At 34.8% G+C, this 17791-nt stretch overlaps 1 protein-coding gene across 2 annotated transcripts in view; it reads left to right on the top strand.

Moving 5' to 3' along the window:
- The window catches only part of RIPK2 (receptor interacting serine/threonine kinase 2), a 33880-nt gene that overhangs the window by 11108 nt on the left and 4981 nt on the right, over nucleotides 1-17791 (top strand). Inside the window, exons 4-8 of one of the 2 annotated variants that reach the window (XM_002759053.7) lie at nucleotides 2879-3036; nucleotides 4866-4915; nucleotides 5784-5945; nucleotides 13030-13115; nucleotides 17000-17089. In XM_002759053.7, the coding sequence (XP_002759099.1) occupies nucleotides 2879-3036; nucleotides 4866-4915; nucleotides 5784-5945; nucleotides 13030-13115; nucleotides 17000-17089 (546 nt within the window). The remainder of the gene's footprint in view (nucleotides 1-2878; nucleotides 3037-4865; nucleotides 4916-5783; nucleotides 5946-13029; nucleotides 13116-16999; nucleotides 17090-17791) is intronic. The other variant, XM_008982865.5, reaches the window with a different exon arrangement.

Here is a 17791-nt window from a genome sequence, read left to right as displayed (position 1 = left end):
AAGTAAGGAGTTTCCATAACAACCATCTAAAAATGTGGAAGTAGCTTTAGAACTACATAATGGCATATAGGCTGAAATAGGTTTTGAAGTGAATGCCAGAGAAAGCCTAGACTGCCATGAAGAGAGCATTAAGGGAAATTCTGTGAAGGCTCAGAAGTGAAGAGAGGGTCTGTAGAGAAACCTTCCTTCTTTTAGAGATTACTTGAGTGGTTATGAAGAGAATCTTCCTGGATGAATAGTCTCAGATGGAAAGGAAGAACATGGGAATTAGAATGTAAAGATGTGGAAATTTCTCAGACCATGTAAAGAATAAAAAATCCTTTTTAGGAGAGAAAACAAGAGCATGGCAAAGTAACTGTTTGATGAAGAAATTAGCATGGATAGAAGGAAGATAGGTGCTACTCATTAAAACAGTGGGAGAATGACCCCCAAAGGCATTTCAAAAATATTCAAGGCTGCCATGCTTATTATCACAGGCCCAGAGTGTGTGTTGCTTGGCAATTCCAATTGTGATTCAAATGGGCCCAGATGTGGCTCATGCCACTGCTCCAGAGAGCAGTAAGCTTTGGATGGCAACCTTGTGGTGCTAATTATGCAGGCATGCAAAGGGCAAAAGCTGTGGAGCATGGCTTTTTCCACCTAGATTTTAAAAAGTGCCTTGGAAAAGCTCAGGGCCCAGGCAGAGATCTGCTTCGGGGTGGATCCTTTACGGAGACCCCACTAAAGCAATGGTTAGTGGAGCTGTGGGCGCAGGGCTGTCCCTAGAACCTCAGACCTGTAGAGCCACCAGCATGCAGCACCAGCCTGGGAAAACCAAAGCATGTGACTTCAATACATAAGAAATGACATGTGGGCTACATCCAGCAAAGCCATAGGGGCAGGGCTGCCCAAGGCCTTGGGGGTTCAACACCACCCCAGTGTGTCCAGACGGTAGTACCTGGAGTGAAAGATTATCCTCAAGCCTTAAGACTTAATGTTGTTTGCTCTGTTCGGTTTTAGACTGACTTAGGACCTATTACTCCTTTTTTCTTTCCTATTTCTTCCTTTTGGAATGGGAACACCTATCCTCTGCTTGTCTTGCCATGTTATTTTGTAAGCACTTAACTTATTTGATTTCACAGGCTCACAACTAGAAAGGAATTTGCCTCAGGATGAATTGTACCTTGAGTCTCACCCATATGATGTTTAAGTGAGACTTTGGACTTGGCCTTTAAAGTTGACACTAGAACAAGTTGAGACTTTCGACGGCTATTGGGCAGGAATGAATAGATTTTGTATATAAGAAGGACGTGAATTTTAGGGGAGCCACAGGCAGAATGCTATGATTTGAATGTGTCCCCTGTAAACTGCAGGGGTTGCCAGTGTTATGCTATTAAGAGAAATGGGATCTTTAAGAGGTGATTAAGCCATGAGGGCTTCTCCTTTATAAATGGAATTAAGGCCCTTTAAAAAGAGAGACTTCATGCAGTATGGGAGAACTAAAACACCAGAGTTTAAGGGTGGCTCCTACAACTATGTCAGACCTATCCTTAGGTTCCTAGGTTGTGTACTTTAGAATACTCCATATATTTCTATAGATTGCAAATGTTGATTTGCAAAAGGAGATATTTGCAAATTATCTCAATAACTTGAAATATATGATACTTGCATAACTTTCCAGCCTCCTCAGACTTTATTTTCTTTGTCTCAGACCAGAAACTATTCTTGATAGAGAAAACAAAAGCAGAGTAATAGTTAATGACCTCTAGTTTCTTTTTCATGCATCAATAGCATATACTTGGTCCTTTGCTGTGAATTCAGTTTTAAATTTTTTTTATTTTTTTCCTTAAATTTACTTTTTTATTATAGCAAATGAGTGAAAGATTCATTTATTCTACCCCTCCTTTTTTGGAGTGGAGGTCACATTTTTTTTATCTCAAATTCATCTAAATGCTAATAAAAATTATGTATTTTGTTAAAACCAGTAAAAAATGTAGGTGGTAAACAATGGAAACAAATGATGTGCTGCATGGAGTGCATTTCACTCTGCTGAATTCTAAAGTATACAGTAAAATGTTCTAAGTAATTTAAATGTCTTTAAGGATTTCCCATACTCCCTTGTGTATTAAATATTATTTCGGTTCTTATATTTTGTCTTCCATTTTTAAAAAATAAATAATAAAGAAGCTTTTAAATATTTAGAGTTATAAGATACTGTATAATATCTGCACAAGATTTACAATTGAAATATAACTATAAAGGACATTTCAAAGGCACAGAATAATGTCACTGATAATTCTTTAGGCAACCATTGTATTGGACCTAAATATGCTTTATGTGCAATTTTACTGTTCCCACAAAATACTTCTTTTAGTGATCAGCATAAAATTGTATAATAATTATCTTTAATATTATTGAGATTTTGCTTATTTTATAATTGAGGGATGCTACCTTTAGGACATTATGAATACAATTGTATAAACCAGAACTGTAAAAAATGATCAGTGACAATTGTATGAGATGTGAGTAGACTTAGCAGCTCTTTGAGATGTAGAAAGTATCAAGCTATATATGTCATAAAAAGTAAGGTGTGCAAGGTACACACTCACTGAGAATATCAGATAAAAAATGCCTCTTTTTATTTTTCAAACAGTCTCTTTTGAAATTTGTAATGTTATATTAAACTTGAAGTCAGTATGTATTGCTTCTAGTGTTATTTGGCTCAGCACTATGGAATTTAATTTTGTAAGAAGCTGGTGAAATACACAGAAATAAAATATTAAAATATATAACATTTTCTCAGATTGATAACTAAATGCAGTGAATATACACAAAGATAGTTGACTTTTGGACTTTTTAAAGAGAAAAATTTTTAATTATTTGCCCTTTTCCCTTACAGATTGCAGATTTCGGCTTATCAAAATGGCGCATGATGTCCCTCTCACAATCACGAAGTAGCAAATCTGCACCAGAAGGAGGGACAATTGTCTATATGCCACCTGAAAACTATGAACCTGGGCAAAAATCAAGGGCCAGTATCAAGCATGATATATATAGGTAGAGTAAAGTTGCTTTTGCTCAGTTAACCTTGTCTCAAACACAAAATTAGTCCACCAGAATTTTGAAGCTACATTTTAAACTGTGATTTTTATTCTTCTCTTATAATTGTGGTGAAAATAAACTTGAGGCCATGGTGATAAATGATTTTCAAATTAAAGAAATTTAATGACTTGCTTTTCAAATTAAAGAAATTTTTACATCCTTTAAGAAATTTTAAAGCATATCTTCTTATTCCTATCACTTTATAATATAGTTAAGGATTTTTGTCGTATGTGACTTGGAAAGGCAGAGGGAAATAGTGGTTTCTGACATTTTAGCATTAAGTTTCTCAACCTGTGCAACCTTTTAGCCTGTCATATCTATACATCTTTTTAGATAAATAGACAAACTCTTAATCATACAGGGGATGTTTCTATTTAAAGAACCCCTAATATTTGTATGTGTGTGAATTTTTTATTCAACAAATTGGTGGGTTTGAGAAGATCATATTTTCATATTTCAGATGCATATTACTTATAATCTCATAATGCAGTAATAAGCATAACACATTGTTTTTGACACTCGTTATTTAACCAGAAAAAAAGGAGGATGATTACATAGTTTTAGGAGATAGGGACATTCACCTCACTTATAAGTTATGCTTATCTCTTTTAATATACTAGTGAATGCCAAAGCAGACTCTAAATTTTATATTAACACATTTTATAGTTCTTTAAATGGGTTTTTGCCATCTTTAATAAATACTCAGTTAAAAATGAATCATTTTAGGAACAAATGCTCTATCTCTACCAGAGAACTATAAATTTAATTAAATTGTATATTCCTTTTCTTCAAAAGCATTTTAATTTTTGTTATTTCTCATTAAATCCAAAGCTAGCCAATCCATTTTAGTGGGTGCAATAAAACAATTCTTACAGTGTCTTTTACATTCGCATTGTATGAATGTAAAAAACTGTCCTTTTATATTTTGTTTTCTAATTTTTTTAATTCATTTTGAATGATGTACTGAGGGAAGGGAAAATGTATTAATATCTTCCTAAGGCAAAAGTCATGTGCTTCCCAACAGTTCTTGAAAGCTGGTTTGATTCTATAAAAATAGGCCAATTTAAATCTGTTAGTCATTCATTTTGTGAATTTTGCCTTTATGTACAATTTCAGTACTCTCTGTCAGGGAAATATGAGGAAATATTATTCCTTTATTTGGGTAGGAATTCCCTCTGTACTCCTCACTCTTCCTGTAACACAAGGTGTTGGTAGTAATAAATTCCATGTGTCCATTTTGAATGCATGGTTAATGTTGGGGTGTGGCAAAATTCCTATATCCCATTTAACCATTTATTCTAATTATAAACTCTATACAGCTTAACCCTGTAATTGACAACTGAAGTTAAATTGTAGGTAGATTATTTCCACTACCAAAGAAGAGAGTGCTGAGAGCAGAAAAAAGTCAGTAGAATAGAGCCACATGAGAACTTTTTTCTTGCTCTTTGTTCTGTATGAAAAATAGTATCATTTAATTAAAGGGCATAGGTTATGTGGGTGTTCATGAATTAATCCCAGTATTAAATCATCTACAAAAAGTTAATCTTGCCTGTAACATTAAGCTTTATTACAGTAATTTCCTAATTTTTTAAATTAAAATTGATTTTCTTTCAAAACAAAACTAGATGAGCATTCATCATCTTAATTGTATACAGTAATTCTTTGATGCCTTCTTACTTGCAAAAATGGTATCTTCACAGTCAGCTTTTAAAAATAGTGCTATTTTAGTTTATTATGCAGAGGTCATTTAAAATGCATAACATGTGTGTTCTTATGTTAAACAGCTATGCAGTTATGACATGGGAAGTGTTATCCAGAAAACAGCCTTTTGAAGGTATGTTTTGACTTTTTTATGCTCAATAATATCATGTTAGTAGGTCACCCTTAGAACTATCTAAAAATCATGTTATTTTAAATCTGCTTATTCATTTTGTGGAAAACACACTAAAACAAGAATTTATCAATTGTGAATGTATCACATACTACAAAGCATACTGGGTTAAGGATGCAGTTGTGAGTCTACTGTATTAGAAAATATACTGGATTAAAGATCAGAAAAACCCAGACTTGAATTCCCATTCTGATAGTAATTATCTCTGTGATCAAGTCACACAATCTCTTGAGTCCTCATTTTTGTCACCTGCAGAATAAGAATTTTAAATTACTATTTTCAAGTTCCATTCTAGCTGTAAAATTATTTATATGATAATTTAATTACTGCTCTGTCTATAAAGACCAGCAAACACTGAAGACTAATCTGTCCTTTTTATTCTTGGAAAATATTGTTTATTTCTTTATTTTGAGGTTTGTGTAGGTCAGGTTGTTGTGTGACAAAAAACCACCTCAGAATCTCCATAGCTTAGACAATAAGCATTTATTTTTCATTCACATTAAATATTAGTTGCTGTAGCTCTTCTTGATTCTGCTAGGTTTTGCTCAGCTCTGCTTTACAAATACTCTGTTGAGCAAATCCAGTCACATGGCCAAGCCCAAAATTAATGAAGTGAGGATATAAACTCCTTCCATAGGAATCAGACAAGTCTGGCAATGGTGTGGGATATATATATTTCCTTCACAGAAAAGGGGGTAATGAATTATTTCTAAAATTTTAATATTCACTTATTTTCTTTTAGTTTTAGAATGTAAGTAATATGCTGAATCATAATATATTTCTAATGGATGCAGTCCATTTGTTTTGACAGACGTCACCAATCCTTTGCAGATAATGTATAGTGTGTCACAAGGACATAGACCTGTTATTAATGAAGAAAGTTTGCCATATGATATACCTCACCGGGCACGTATGATCTCTCTAATAGAAAGTGGATGGGCACAAAATCCAGATGAAAGACCATCTTTCTTAAGTGAGTATATAGTTTTAATCTGGATTCTTTAAATTACAGAAGTAGTTAATATACTGTGAATAAAATATTCCTTAAAAAATTGTGCAAATTAGATGACTAGCTAGAAGTTGTTTAAATTCTTTTCCCTCTTCTATCATAGTATTTATATTGGAGTCACTCCTTCTAGAGCAGAATTGAGAATTTCTGACAAAAAGAACTCATGTGATAGGAATAACACTTTCCTTCATATATTTAACAAATATGTCTTGAACCCCTACTGTATGCTGTGTACGTAATGGAGTGAGCCCTGGGAACAGAGTAGTAAACAAGACAAACCTCCGGCAGCTAGCTCACATTCTAGTTGAGAAGGCAGAGTGAAAACACATAAATAAGCAAGATACAGATTGTGATAGTCTTAAAAGGAAATAAGCTAGGTAATAGACTTAATTTAGGGAGGCAAATAAAGGCCTTTTTTTAGGAGCAAACATTTGAGCTGAGATTTGAAGCTTGAAAAAGAGCCAGTCATGCAAATGCTGAAGAAAAAGTATTCAGGCAAACAAAACAGCAAGCATAAGGGCTCTGAGCCTAGAAGAGGAAAAAGTTTTATATTTTCAAGGAACAGTGAGAAGGCCTGTGTGGCTGCAATATAGTGAGCAAGGAAAGGAATTAGATTATATAGGAGAGGTAAGAGAGAGGCTGTTGGCCATCATAAAAAGGTTCGATTTTTATTCCAAGTGCAATGGAAAGCCATTAAACTATGTTTTGCAGGGAAGTGACATGATCTGATAAAAGTTTAGGTGAAATGTTTACTGCTGTGTGGAAAGCTGATTGGAGGAAGCCGAAGTGGAAGCAAAATGGCTAGAAAAGAAACTTTCAGGAATTTTTTTTTCTTTTTTTTGAGACAGAGTCTCACTCTGTCACCCACGTTGGAGTGCATTGGCACAATCTCCGCTCACTGCAACCTCTGCCTCCTGGGTTCAAGCAATTCTCCTGCCTCAGCCTCATGAGTAGCTGGGATTACAGGTGCCTGCCACTGCCCCCAGCTAATTTTTGTATTTTTAGTAGAGATGGGATTTCACCATCTTGGTCAGGCTGGTCTTGAACTGCTCTCCTCGTAATCCACCCACCTCAGCCTCCCAAAGTGCTAGGACTATAGGCGTGAGCCATCGCGCCTAGCAGGAATTTTCTAATTAAGGTGGAAATTCTGGGGATAGAAGAGTTACAGAATTAAGATAATATTTCAGAGGTAGAATGGTTCAGACATTCAAATGTAAATGTAGAAGAAAATCTTCATGACCTAGGGTTAGGCAGAATTCTTAAATATGATGTCAGCAACAAACAGGATTCATTAAAACATTTATGATAAGACTTTGAAAACATTGGAAACTTTTGCACTTCAAAAGGTACTATTAAGAAGAGAAAGCCAGGCATTTAGTGTCCACAACTTTAGTCCCAGTTACTTAGGAGGCTGAGGCAGGAGGATCACTTGAGCCCAGAAGTTTGAAGATATATAATAGTGCACTGTGATCATGCCTTTGAAAAGCTAGTGCACTCCAACCTGGGCAACATTGCAAGACCTCATGTCCAAAAAGATAAGAAAAGCAGAGCCACAGACTGGGAGAACATATTTGTACAACATGTGTCTGCTAAAGGACTTGATTTTGGAATATATGAAAAACTCTGATAACTCAATAATAGAACATAAAGCATAATTTAAAATGAGTTAAAAGATTTGAATTTCACCAAGGGGGATATACAAATAGCTAAAAAGCACATAAAATGATGCTTAATATTATTAGTCATTTGGAAATGCAAATTAAAACTGCAATGAGTTACTACTTCATACCCACAAAAATAGCTATAAATAGACCAAAAATAACAAGTGTTGACAGTGATGTAGAAAAACCAAAATCCTTATACATTGCTGGTGGGAATATAAAATTACACTGCCCCTTTGGAAAACAGTTTGGCAGTTTGTTAAAAATGAAAGATAAATTTACCATACAACCAAGGAATCCTATTAACAGGTAACCCAAGAGAAATGAAAACATGTTAACCCAGAGACTTGTATGTGATTAGTGATAGCAGCATTGTTTATAATAGCCAGCAAGTGGAAATAGTCATAATAGCTGCCTCTGCTACTACAACAATACATGAATCTGTTGTTCCAGGAAGAGGCCAGGATCCTAATATAAAATTGAACATCACTAACATATTGATAGTCTGGACTGGCTCACCTAAGAAGGAAATGTAGATAGCAAAGAGAGGACCCACAGTGGAGCTCAGAGGCATTCTAGCACTTAGAAATTGAGAAGAAGGAAGAGGAAAAAAGATTGAGGAAGAGAGGACAGTAGAGAGTATAGTCTTTGTATCTTGGAAGTCAAGACAGGAATAGTCAGACATGTTTAATCTGCCAGGAGGCCAAATAAGATAAGCAGGATTATCCAACATTGTCATCACTGGTAACCCAAATAAATGGAGTTTTAGTAAAAATATGAAAACAAAAGACTGATGTACATTTAAAACAATAGATAGAAGTGAAGGCAAGTATGGACAATTCCAGCAAGATGCTTGGCTCTGAATAGAGGCAGAAAAAAATAAGGTGATAGCTAAAGTATAATACGGGGTCAAAGTTTATTCCTATGGCCAGGGACAGTGGCCCATGCCTATACTCCCAGCACTTTGAGAGAGCAAGGCAGAGGGATTACTTAAGTTCTGGTGTTTGAGACCAGCCTAGGCAACACAGCAAGATATTGTCTCAACCAAAAAAAAAAATTAAAATATTAGCCAGACATAGTGCAATGCCTCTAATCCCAACTGCTTGGGAGGCTGAGGCAGAAGGATTGCTTTAGCCCAAAAGGTTGAGGCTGCAGTGAGCTACATTTGTGCCACTGCACTTGTACTCCAGCCTAGGTGACAAAGCAAGATGCTGTTTCTTAAAAAAAAAAAAAAAAAATTCCTAGAGATAAGAGATAATATTAGAATTTATGTACATGATGGTCAATGATCCAGTAGAGAGTCAGATTATCTGTGCAAGAGCTGAGAAAGTATCAAAAACAGAATGCTGGAGAGGTGGAGGAAATGATATTCAGAGTGCAAGTGATACTGTTTACATTTGTATGAGTATATGGACACTTTTTTCTACTGTAAGAGAAATGAGGTTGGAGAGATGGATACAAGTGCAAGAAGTTTGTAGATCTGGTAGTAGAACCCTGAGGGAATTCCCTCTCGTGGCTTCTGTTTTCTTAGTGTAGTATGTGAGCAGGTGATCAGCTCAAAGGAAAGATGGAGGATGGGGATGTAAGAGGTTGAAAAGGGGAAGATAAGGTACAATGCCTCTTAACCCTGCCTTCCCTAAGTTCAGAATATATCTTTTTAAAGCCAGGGAAGAAAGATAGATGGTGGTCAAAATACCAGTTTCATTACTCATAAAGCTAACTGGAGAATGTACCTTTAGATCTGCACCCAAATGGGCTTAGTATAAGCATTTTACTCCTATAGTTGATAGCTTTACCAGCCCACCACAGGTCTCACCCTACTTCTTCATAGGGAAGCAGAAAATATATGCATTCTTTAGGCAAGCTGACTTCTAAAAGAAGGAGAGAACTGCAAGGGGAGCAGTTAAGCATGCTCAGTTTTTCTCTAAGATTAACAAATGAGGTAAGTGTGAGGAGGAATGACTGAGGGGCAGAAAAAAGCTGGAAGAGAGGATGGAATGGGAAATGTCATATTCTCTGTGGAAACATGAAGAAAAGGACTTAAGTGTCTCCTCTAACAGTACAAGATGATCATGTAAGACAACAGTTCTCAAACTTTTAGGTCTCAAGAATCTTTGAAATCATTGAGGACCTCAAAAAGCTTTTGTATATGTGGGTTATATCTATTAGTATTTATTACATTAGAAATTAAAACCAAGGGATTTTAAAATGTAGGAATGTATAAGAACACATTCCATTACCTGTTGAAGCAGTGATCTTTTCACACCTTATTTAGCCTCTGGATAAACCCACTATATACTTGTGTGGAGATGACAGTAAACAGGGAAAATAATGTCTTAGTATTTGTTATTTTGAATATAGTTTTGACTTCGTGAACCCTCAGGAGCCACCCCCTGCCAGTGTCCCTGGACCATACTTTAAGAACCACTTATCTATGAGAACAGAATAGTAGATATATTTGGGAAACAAAATAGAATTGCTGATAAGTGGTATTTAGTGTCCAGTTTGGGCCGTTAATTTAGAGAAACCAGTGACTCCACTTCTGGTCAAGTTGGAGTAACAGGGGCCAAGTTACCCTCCTGCCTGAAACAACTGAAAAACCTACACAAAATATGTGAAACAGTGGTTTTTAAGACACTAAATATCAGGAAACAACAGCAGTCGCTGATGGACGGGAAACAAATGGAATGAGGCTTCTGATTGCCCAACTTCCTGCCTTGACAGTTTCTAGATGCAGCACAGGGAGAGAAAAATGAGATGGAGCTCAGTGGACACTCACAGTTAAGGAGACAGGGATGACAGCATGGGTAGACCAAGGCAGATAGACTTCATAGACATTGCACCAGAAAGAGAAAGGTCCACAGAGGGAGAACCCCAGAGATTTGCAGAGGGTTCCTCTCAGGTATTCAGTGGAGCACTGATCAGTGCAGGGTGGAGAAATCAGTAAGTCAGAAGCCAAAATCTTCGGTGAACATAGGAGAAAAGCAAAAGTTTGTAGAGAAGTAAGTATTGCCTAATATGAACTTTAGATAAGCTAGAATTTTCACAGAAAGAACAAATTACCATTTGGAAATGGCAAAGAGGACAAAAGAGATATGTACCCTTCCTTGTGGCTCTGGAAAAAAAGAAAATGTGAACCCATTACCTTAGCAACTTTTGATTTGTAAATATAGTGCTGATGAACAATGGATATAAGTATTGAATGAAAAATACATTGCATTGCTTTTTTTAGTAATAAAAACTCAGAATTTATTTTTAAACTGTCTCTTTAACTGAAATTGTCTATAAATATATTCAGCTTTGTATCTAATAGTTGTGTGTGTGTGTGTGTGTGTGTGTGTGTGTGTGTGTGTGTGTGTATTTAATTTATCACATTTCTTACAAAGTACGGTAGTCTACCTTAGACATTTTTCATTTATAGCCTTTGGGATACTACTGCTTTTGTTGTTATTGTTAGGTTTTGGACTCTGTTTTTAAATGGAAGTACAACTTTTTTTTCCTAGGATGACTGCTTCCTAGTTTCAGTGGGAAGGTACTGTCATTGATTTATAAACACATTACTGCCTATACAATTTGTTAGTTTTATTTTAAGGCTTTAGTGTGTATTGAAATGGTGAAAAGCAGGTTCTGTGAACCTGAAAGAGAAAGGAAGAACAAAAAAACCAATAACAGAGAAAGCTTAAGTGTATTCAATAGAGAAATTTTGTCAATATGACCAAATGGAAGAACATGAAATTATAAAGGGAACTCGAGCTATCAGAGTAAGCACAAGATGCCTATTTTTGGATAAATCTACTAAAAAGAAATGAAAAGTTCACAACAAAAGAAATTGTAATAAAAAATAAAAGAACCTTGAAAAACTAAAAGCAAGCAATATTTTTCTTATTTTTTAAAAAAATATATAGGTTAACTAAATTAAGGAAAAGAGGAAGATCAGTAAACTTTTGTTGAAAAAATGACTAGAGAATATACATTCTGAAAATGGATTTAACTGTTCAACTAATGTACCTATTAAGTGGCAAATTAACACAGTAGTGGAGAGGAATCATTTATTGCAAAAGCTTAAAGTATAATTTACTTAACAAAAAATTCATTCTAAGTGTACATTCATTGACTTTTTTAATATTAATAATTTTATAGTTTGCAACCATTACCATAAATATTTCCATCTCACCCCCACCCACACACACACACACAAAATCCTTCAAATCTATTTAGTCACTGCCTGTTCTCACCACTAACCCTAGGTAACCAGTAATCTACTCTGTCTTTCTAGATTTGCCTTTTCTGGCTATTTCATATAAATGGAATGGTAATAATGTGTGGTCCTTTTGCATCTGGTTTTTTTCACTTAGCAAAATGTTTTTTAGGTTCATCCAGGTTTCAGCATGAATCATAGTCCAGTAATTTATTGTTGAATAATATTTCATCATATGGATCACATTTTGTTGATCCACTGGCCAGTTGATGAACATTTTGATTATTTCTACTTGTTGCCTATATGAATAATGCTGCTATGACAGTTTACATACAAGTCTGTGAACATATGTTTTCATTTATCTTGGTTAATTATCTGTGAGTAGAATTGCTGGGTTATATGATAAATTTACTTTCATTTTTAAGAAACTGCCAAACTATTTTCCAAAGTAGCTGCATTATTTTATTCCCACCAGCAATGTAAGAGGGGTTTCATTTTCTCCACATCACTGTCAACACTTGTTACTTCATCTTTTTAATTATATTTTAGTGAGTATGGAGTTTTAAACTCATTCAGTTTTGAAGTGAATTTTCTTATGATGTTAAGCATCTTTTCACATGCTTCTTGAAGCCATTTGTGTCTTCCCTTTAGTGAAATTCAAATCTTTTGTTTTTTAATGTTGCTAATTTTCCTATTATTGAGTGTCATGAGTCTATATATATTGTAGATACAAACCCTTTAGCAGATACATGACATGAAAATATATTGTGCAGGTCTAAAGCTTTTTATTTTTTCTTAATACTATCTTGAAGTGCAAAAGTGTTCAAATTTTTTAAGTCCAATTTTCAGTTTTTTTAATGGATTTCATTTTGATGTCATATCTAAGAACTCTGCCTAACCCCAGGTCATGAAGATTTCCCCTTATGTTTACATTTAGGTGTATGGTCTATTTCAAGTTAGTTGTTATGTGTAGTGTGAGGTATGGATCTAAATTTATCTGTTTCCAAGTGGATATCCAACTGTTTTAGCATCATTTACTGAAAAGGCAATCGTATTCTTTCCCCATTGAATTGGCATAGCACGTTTGTTGAGAAACAAGTGACTGTAATTATAAGGGATTATTTTTTAGATTTCACTTTAATAATTAGAAGCAATCTGAACTCAAACTGTATTTTTTTCTCTTATGTAGAATGTTTAATAGAACTTGAACCAGTTTTGAGAACATTTGAAGAGATAACTTTTCTTGAAGCTGTTATTCAGCTAAAGAAAACAAAGGTAAATTGCCAAATGAAATGCTGGAAATTAGAAATTTAAACAACTATATATTACTCATGGAGATTTTTAGTTAAGTGTAGTTTTTAATTATAAACTTTTCACAGACATAAGCTACAGTTTTAGAGTGAGAAGATTTACCAGAGACTATGAATGCTACTTTTCCTTTGTCACCAAAAGCTTTTCCATTTCATTCAAATGTCCACCTTCAGATTTTAAAGACATTTCCAGGACCAGGCGTGGTGACTCACACCTGTAATCCCAGCAGTTTGGAAGGCCAAGGCGGGCAAATCACTTGAGCACAGGAGTTTGAGACCAGCTGGGCCATATTGCAGGATCCTACCTTTATTTAAAATATTTTTTAAAAGACATTTCCAGAACCTGTATATATCAGACGTAAATTTAAAAATGTGTAATCCAAGCCAGTTGTGTACATTGAATGCACTGAGCCATTGGAGGCATTTGTTTATATTTTAATGTACATTCATTTTCCAAAAGTTATAATGCCTACAGAATAATATATGTCTGGGTTCTCGTACTTCTCTTTTTATGTAATGTACTTTTTTTCTGAGATTGCTTGCCAAGTTTAGCTGTAGAATTTTTATTATAATTGAGACCAAAGTGTATTTGTTGTTTTTTAATTTTTCCTCTCAAACACCATGTTTTTTAGACCAAAGGAACAGTAACAGTTGATATGAATTACCTAGGAGAGTTGTGTTATTTACTCAGTCTGACTCTTATGGGTCAGAACAATTGAAGGGACGTATTACTGCAGGGTTGCTCTTATTGTAATACCATCCAAAATTGTTTAAAAAGCAACCACAGTTCATTAGGGCAAGTCCTAAACTATGCTTACTTTGCCCTAACAAACCGTGGTTTGTTAGGGGATATGGGTTTCATTAAATTGTACTTAATATACAATATAAAAACCAGCAGTCAGCCAAACTCTTGGGGTGTGAACAAGCAAAATCTACAATTTTTATCACTAAATGACATTGCTTGCCCCTTGTGACTTGCTGGATCTAGTGGCATCACCCTTGGTTTCGAAGGGAAATGCATAAAGGAAGGAACTAAAGAGGAACTGTGTTTTTGTTCTTTTAATAACTTTTCACTGGCTCCCCACTTCTAGTAGGTAGTATTTTCCAGAGTATACCAATTTCTTTACTCCTTAATAGATTCAAACATTTTTCTTTAATTTTTAAAGACGGATTCTCCCTCTGTTGCCCAGGCTGGAGTATGTGACAGGATCATAGCTCATTGCAACCTCGAAGTGCTGGGCTCAAGCAGTCCGCCCACCTCAATGTCTCCAATAGCTTGAGACTACAGGCATGCACTACCACACTCAGCTACTTTTTTTAAGTTGCCATATTCTTTCCACTTAGCGTTGTTCTTTTAAAAAAAAATTTTGTATTAAATCTGTGATACTTATAGGGCAAGAATATCATCTGATTTTTATAGATGAGATAACTAAGGTACAATAGTCTCCCCTTATGCATGTGAAATACATTCCACGATGCCAGTAAATGTCTGAAACCATGGATAGTACAGAATCATATATATATATACATACACACATATATACACACACACATATATATACGCAGTGCATACATATCTATAATACATATATACATACTTTTTCTATACACATATACCTATGATAAGGTTTAATTTATAAGATAGGCAGAGTAAATACATTAACAATAAGCAATAATAAAGTGGAACAATTCTAACAATGTTCTAGCATCACTATTCTTGCACTTTGGGCCATTAGTAATAAGAGTTGACTTAAGTAATAAGAGTTACTTGACCAGCCTAGGCCATATGGCAAAACCCCTTCTCTATAAAAAAATACAAAAAAAAAAAAATGGCTGGATGTGATGGCACGTGCCTGTAGTCCTAGTTACTCAGGACTAAGATGGGGGATCACTTGAGCCCAGGAGGTAGAGGCTACAGTGAGCTGGCACTCTAGCCAGGGTGACAGAGTGAGACCCTGTCTCAGAAAAAAAAGAGTTACTTGAGTACAAGCACTGTGATCCTGACAGTCAATCTGATACTAATAGGGTGGTAGCTTATAAAGCATGGATATGCTGGTCAAGGGATGATTCACATCCTGGGTGGAACTGAATTGTAGGGTGCAAGATTTCATCATACCACTTAGAATTGCATCTGATTTAAAACTTAGAAATTGTTTATTTCTAGAATTTTACATGTAATATTTTCAAACCACTGTTGACCAAGGGTAACGGAAACTGTGGAAAGTGAAACCAGGATGAGAGGGGGACTACTGTATAAGGAACTTAGTCACTATGTACACCTCACACAGTAAGCTAATGTCAGGGACAACAGTAGAATACCAATTAAATAAGATTTTTCATAAAGAAATATCTGAGCTAGGTGTGATAGTGTATGCTGACAGTCCCAGTTACTCTGTATGCTGAAGCAGCAGGATTGCTTGAGCCCAGGAGTTCCAGTCCAGCCTGGGCAATATAGCAAGACACTGTCTCTTAAGAAAAAAAAAAAAATTCTGAAAATAAAGATTACTAGGAAAATTTGTTTTGAGTTTCCTACATTTTTTCAACTCTTGGAATCAGCTCCCATAATTTGTTTTCCTAGGTAATTAGTTTCTATATCTTGAATAATAAACACTGAACAAAATTAGTTTTTCTTTAAATTTTCATTTCTTCTTAGGGACAGATTCACTAGAACAAGTAAATTTGAAGTATAACTGATACGTTATGAAAAACAGTGTTACTAATTCAAGGATATTGCATTATCAGAAATGCTTTGGAAAATTTTATAAGCACAGAAAAACCTTACATAACAGAAAAAACGAAAATTTCATTTTAAAGGGTCATAAACTATGTATTTATATATGTTTATTGAATTGCTGTGTATAAAGTCCTGGGCTAGGTACATTATATACACAGATGAATATGAGTAATTTCCTTCTGAAGTTCCTTAGACATGTAAATGGAGCAGGCAGTAGTAAGTGTGGATAATGGATGGCTGGATGAGAATTCATCAGTTTCCAAATTCTGAAGAGTAGTTAGCATTATGATGGTCTGGGGAATAAAATGATTGATAGGTTTGTTTTTAAATCACTAAGTGGTGATGGAAACTAATCCAAGCCTGGCTTATTTGGACAGGAATAAATCACTTAAACAATTTTAATACAAAAGAATAGTATTTAAAGAAATCATCTACTCAGCAGCTACCATTTATTGAATGTTTACAAGTAATATTAGGGCATTTTTGCATACATTACTTTTCATTTTCCTTACAGTAATCCTTCAAAATAGACATTTTTATCTCCAGTATACAGATAAGTAAACTGAGATTTAATCTAATGTCCCACATGAAACAGATGTGGGCATCTAAATCACATCTGATTGGCTCCATGGCCCCACCATTCCTTTACTTAGGCCAAGCCTCAATTTCTTAACTATAAAATGAAAATAATAATAGTATTTACAGGCCAGTGCCTAAAATATGACAAATACTTAATAATTTTAGATAGACATATAATCACACTCCCCAAAATTTATTAAGTACCTAATTCGTACCAGACAGTTCATATTTATTAGCTCAGTTTCTAGAACTATCCTGCATGTAGGTATTATTAGATTTTAAGCCCCAAGACATTGAGAGATCAATAATTTGCTAAACGTACCCAATTAATATGAGGCAGGATTCAAAGTCTGTTTTTGAAGTTACTTCCCTTGTTCTACTCTGCCTTCAGTTACATGTTATATTCTCAACTCTATATATTTTTTCCATGTATTTTGCATAAACATATAAAATATGTTAAGTAGATTGTATTTTACTTATATAATTTCCTAATCACCTCCAATTAGAGTATATATGTATTTATGTATTCGTTCCAGTTACAGAGTGTTTCAAGTGCCATTCACCTATGTGACAAGAAGAAAATGGAATTATCTCTGAACGTACCTGTAAATCATGGTCCACAGGAGGTAAAAAAAAAAATCTTAAACTCAAAATGTGAGAAGAATTTGAAAAACCATTTGGTCTAAGCCCTTCTTTTATAGACGGAAAACTAAAGCCTAGGAAGCCTGGGATTTGTTCGGTAGCTCATGGCAATCTCCAATTTGAAACCCAGTTCTACTGATTCTCAGTTCATTATTCATCCCATCTAATCACAATTATTGCTTTTTTGTTTGGCATTGAGTTCTGTCCCTGTCATTGTTTTGTACAATAAATGATGTCCCAGGGCAGTATATAGTCAAATCATGATTACAGTTTTAACACTGTATTTATACTACTTTGTTCTTATGTCTTATAATAATTATTGAGAGGAAAACATTGCTCTCCAAGAAGAAAGATTTCTTTAGTAGCATTCATTCAGACTTCTTTCATATTAGTAATTTCTTTTAAGAATGTATATGTATGTTCATTTTACAGAATAAGAAAAGTAACATAGATTGAGCATCCCTGATCCGAAATCCAAAACTCTGAGCACCAATGTGGTGCCACAAGTGGAATATTCCACGCTGGTGTTAGTCTGTTTAATGTTGCTATAACAGAATATCTGAGACTAGGTAATTTATAAAGAAAAAAGGATTATTTGGCTCATAATTCTGGTAGCCAGAGAGTCCAGGATTGGGCACCTGCATCTGATGAGGGCCTTAGGCTGCTTGGAAAGTGGAAAGGGAGCA

The sequence above is a fragment of the Callithrix jacchus genome, chromosome 16, assembly GCF_049354715.1.
Source record: "Callithrix jacchus isolate 240 chromosome 16, calJac240_pri, whole genome shotgun sequence".
In the NCBI taxonomy this organism is placed as follows: domain Eukaryota; kingdom Metazoa; phylum Chordata; class Mammalia; order Primates; family Cebidae; genus Callithrix; species Callithrix jacchus.
The sequence above is the reverse complement of the archived record's forward strand: the minus strand, read 5'-3'. Positions and strand labels throughout refer to the sequence as shown.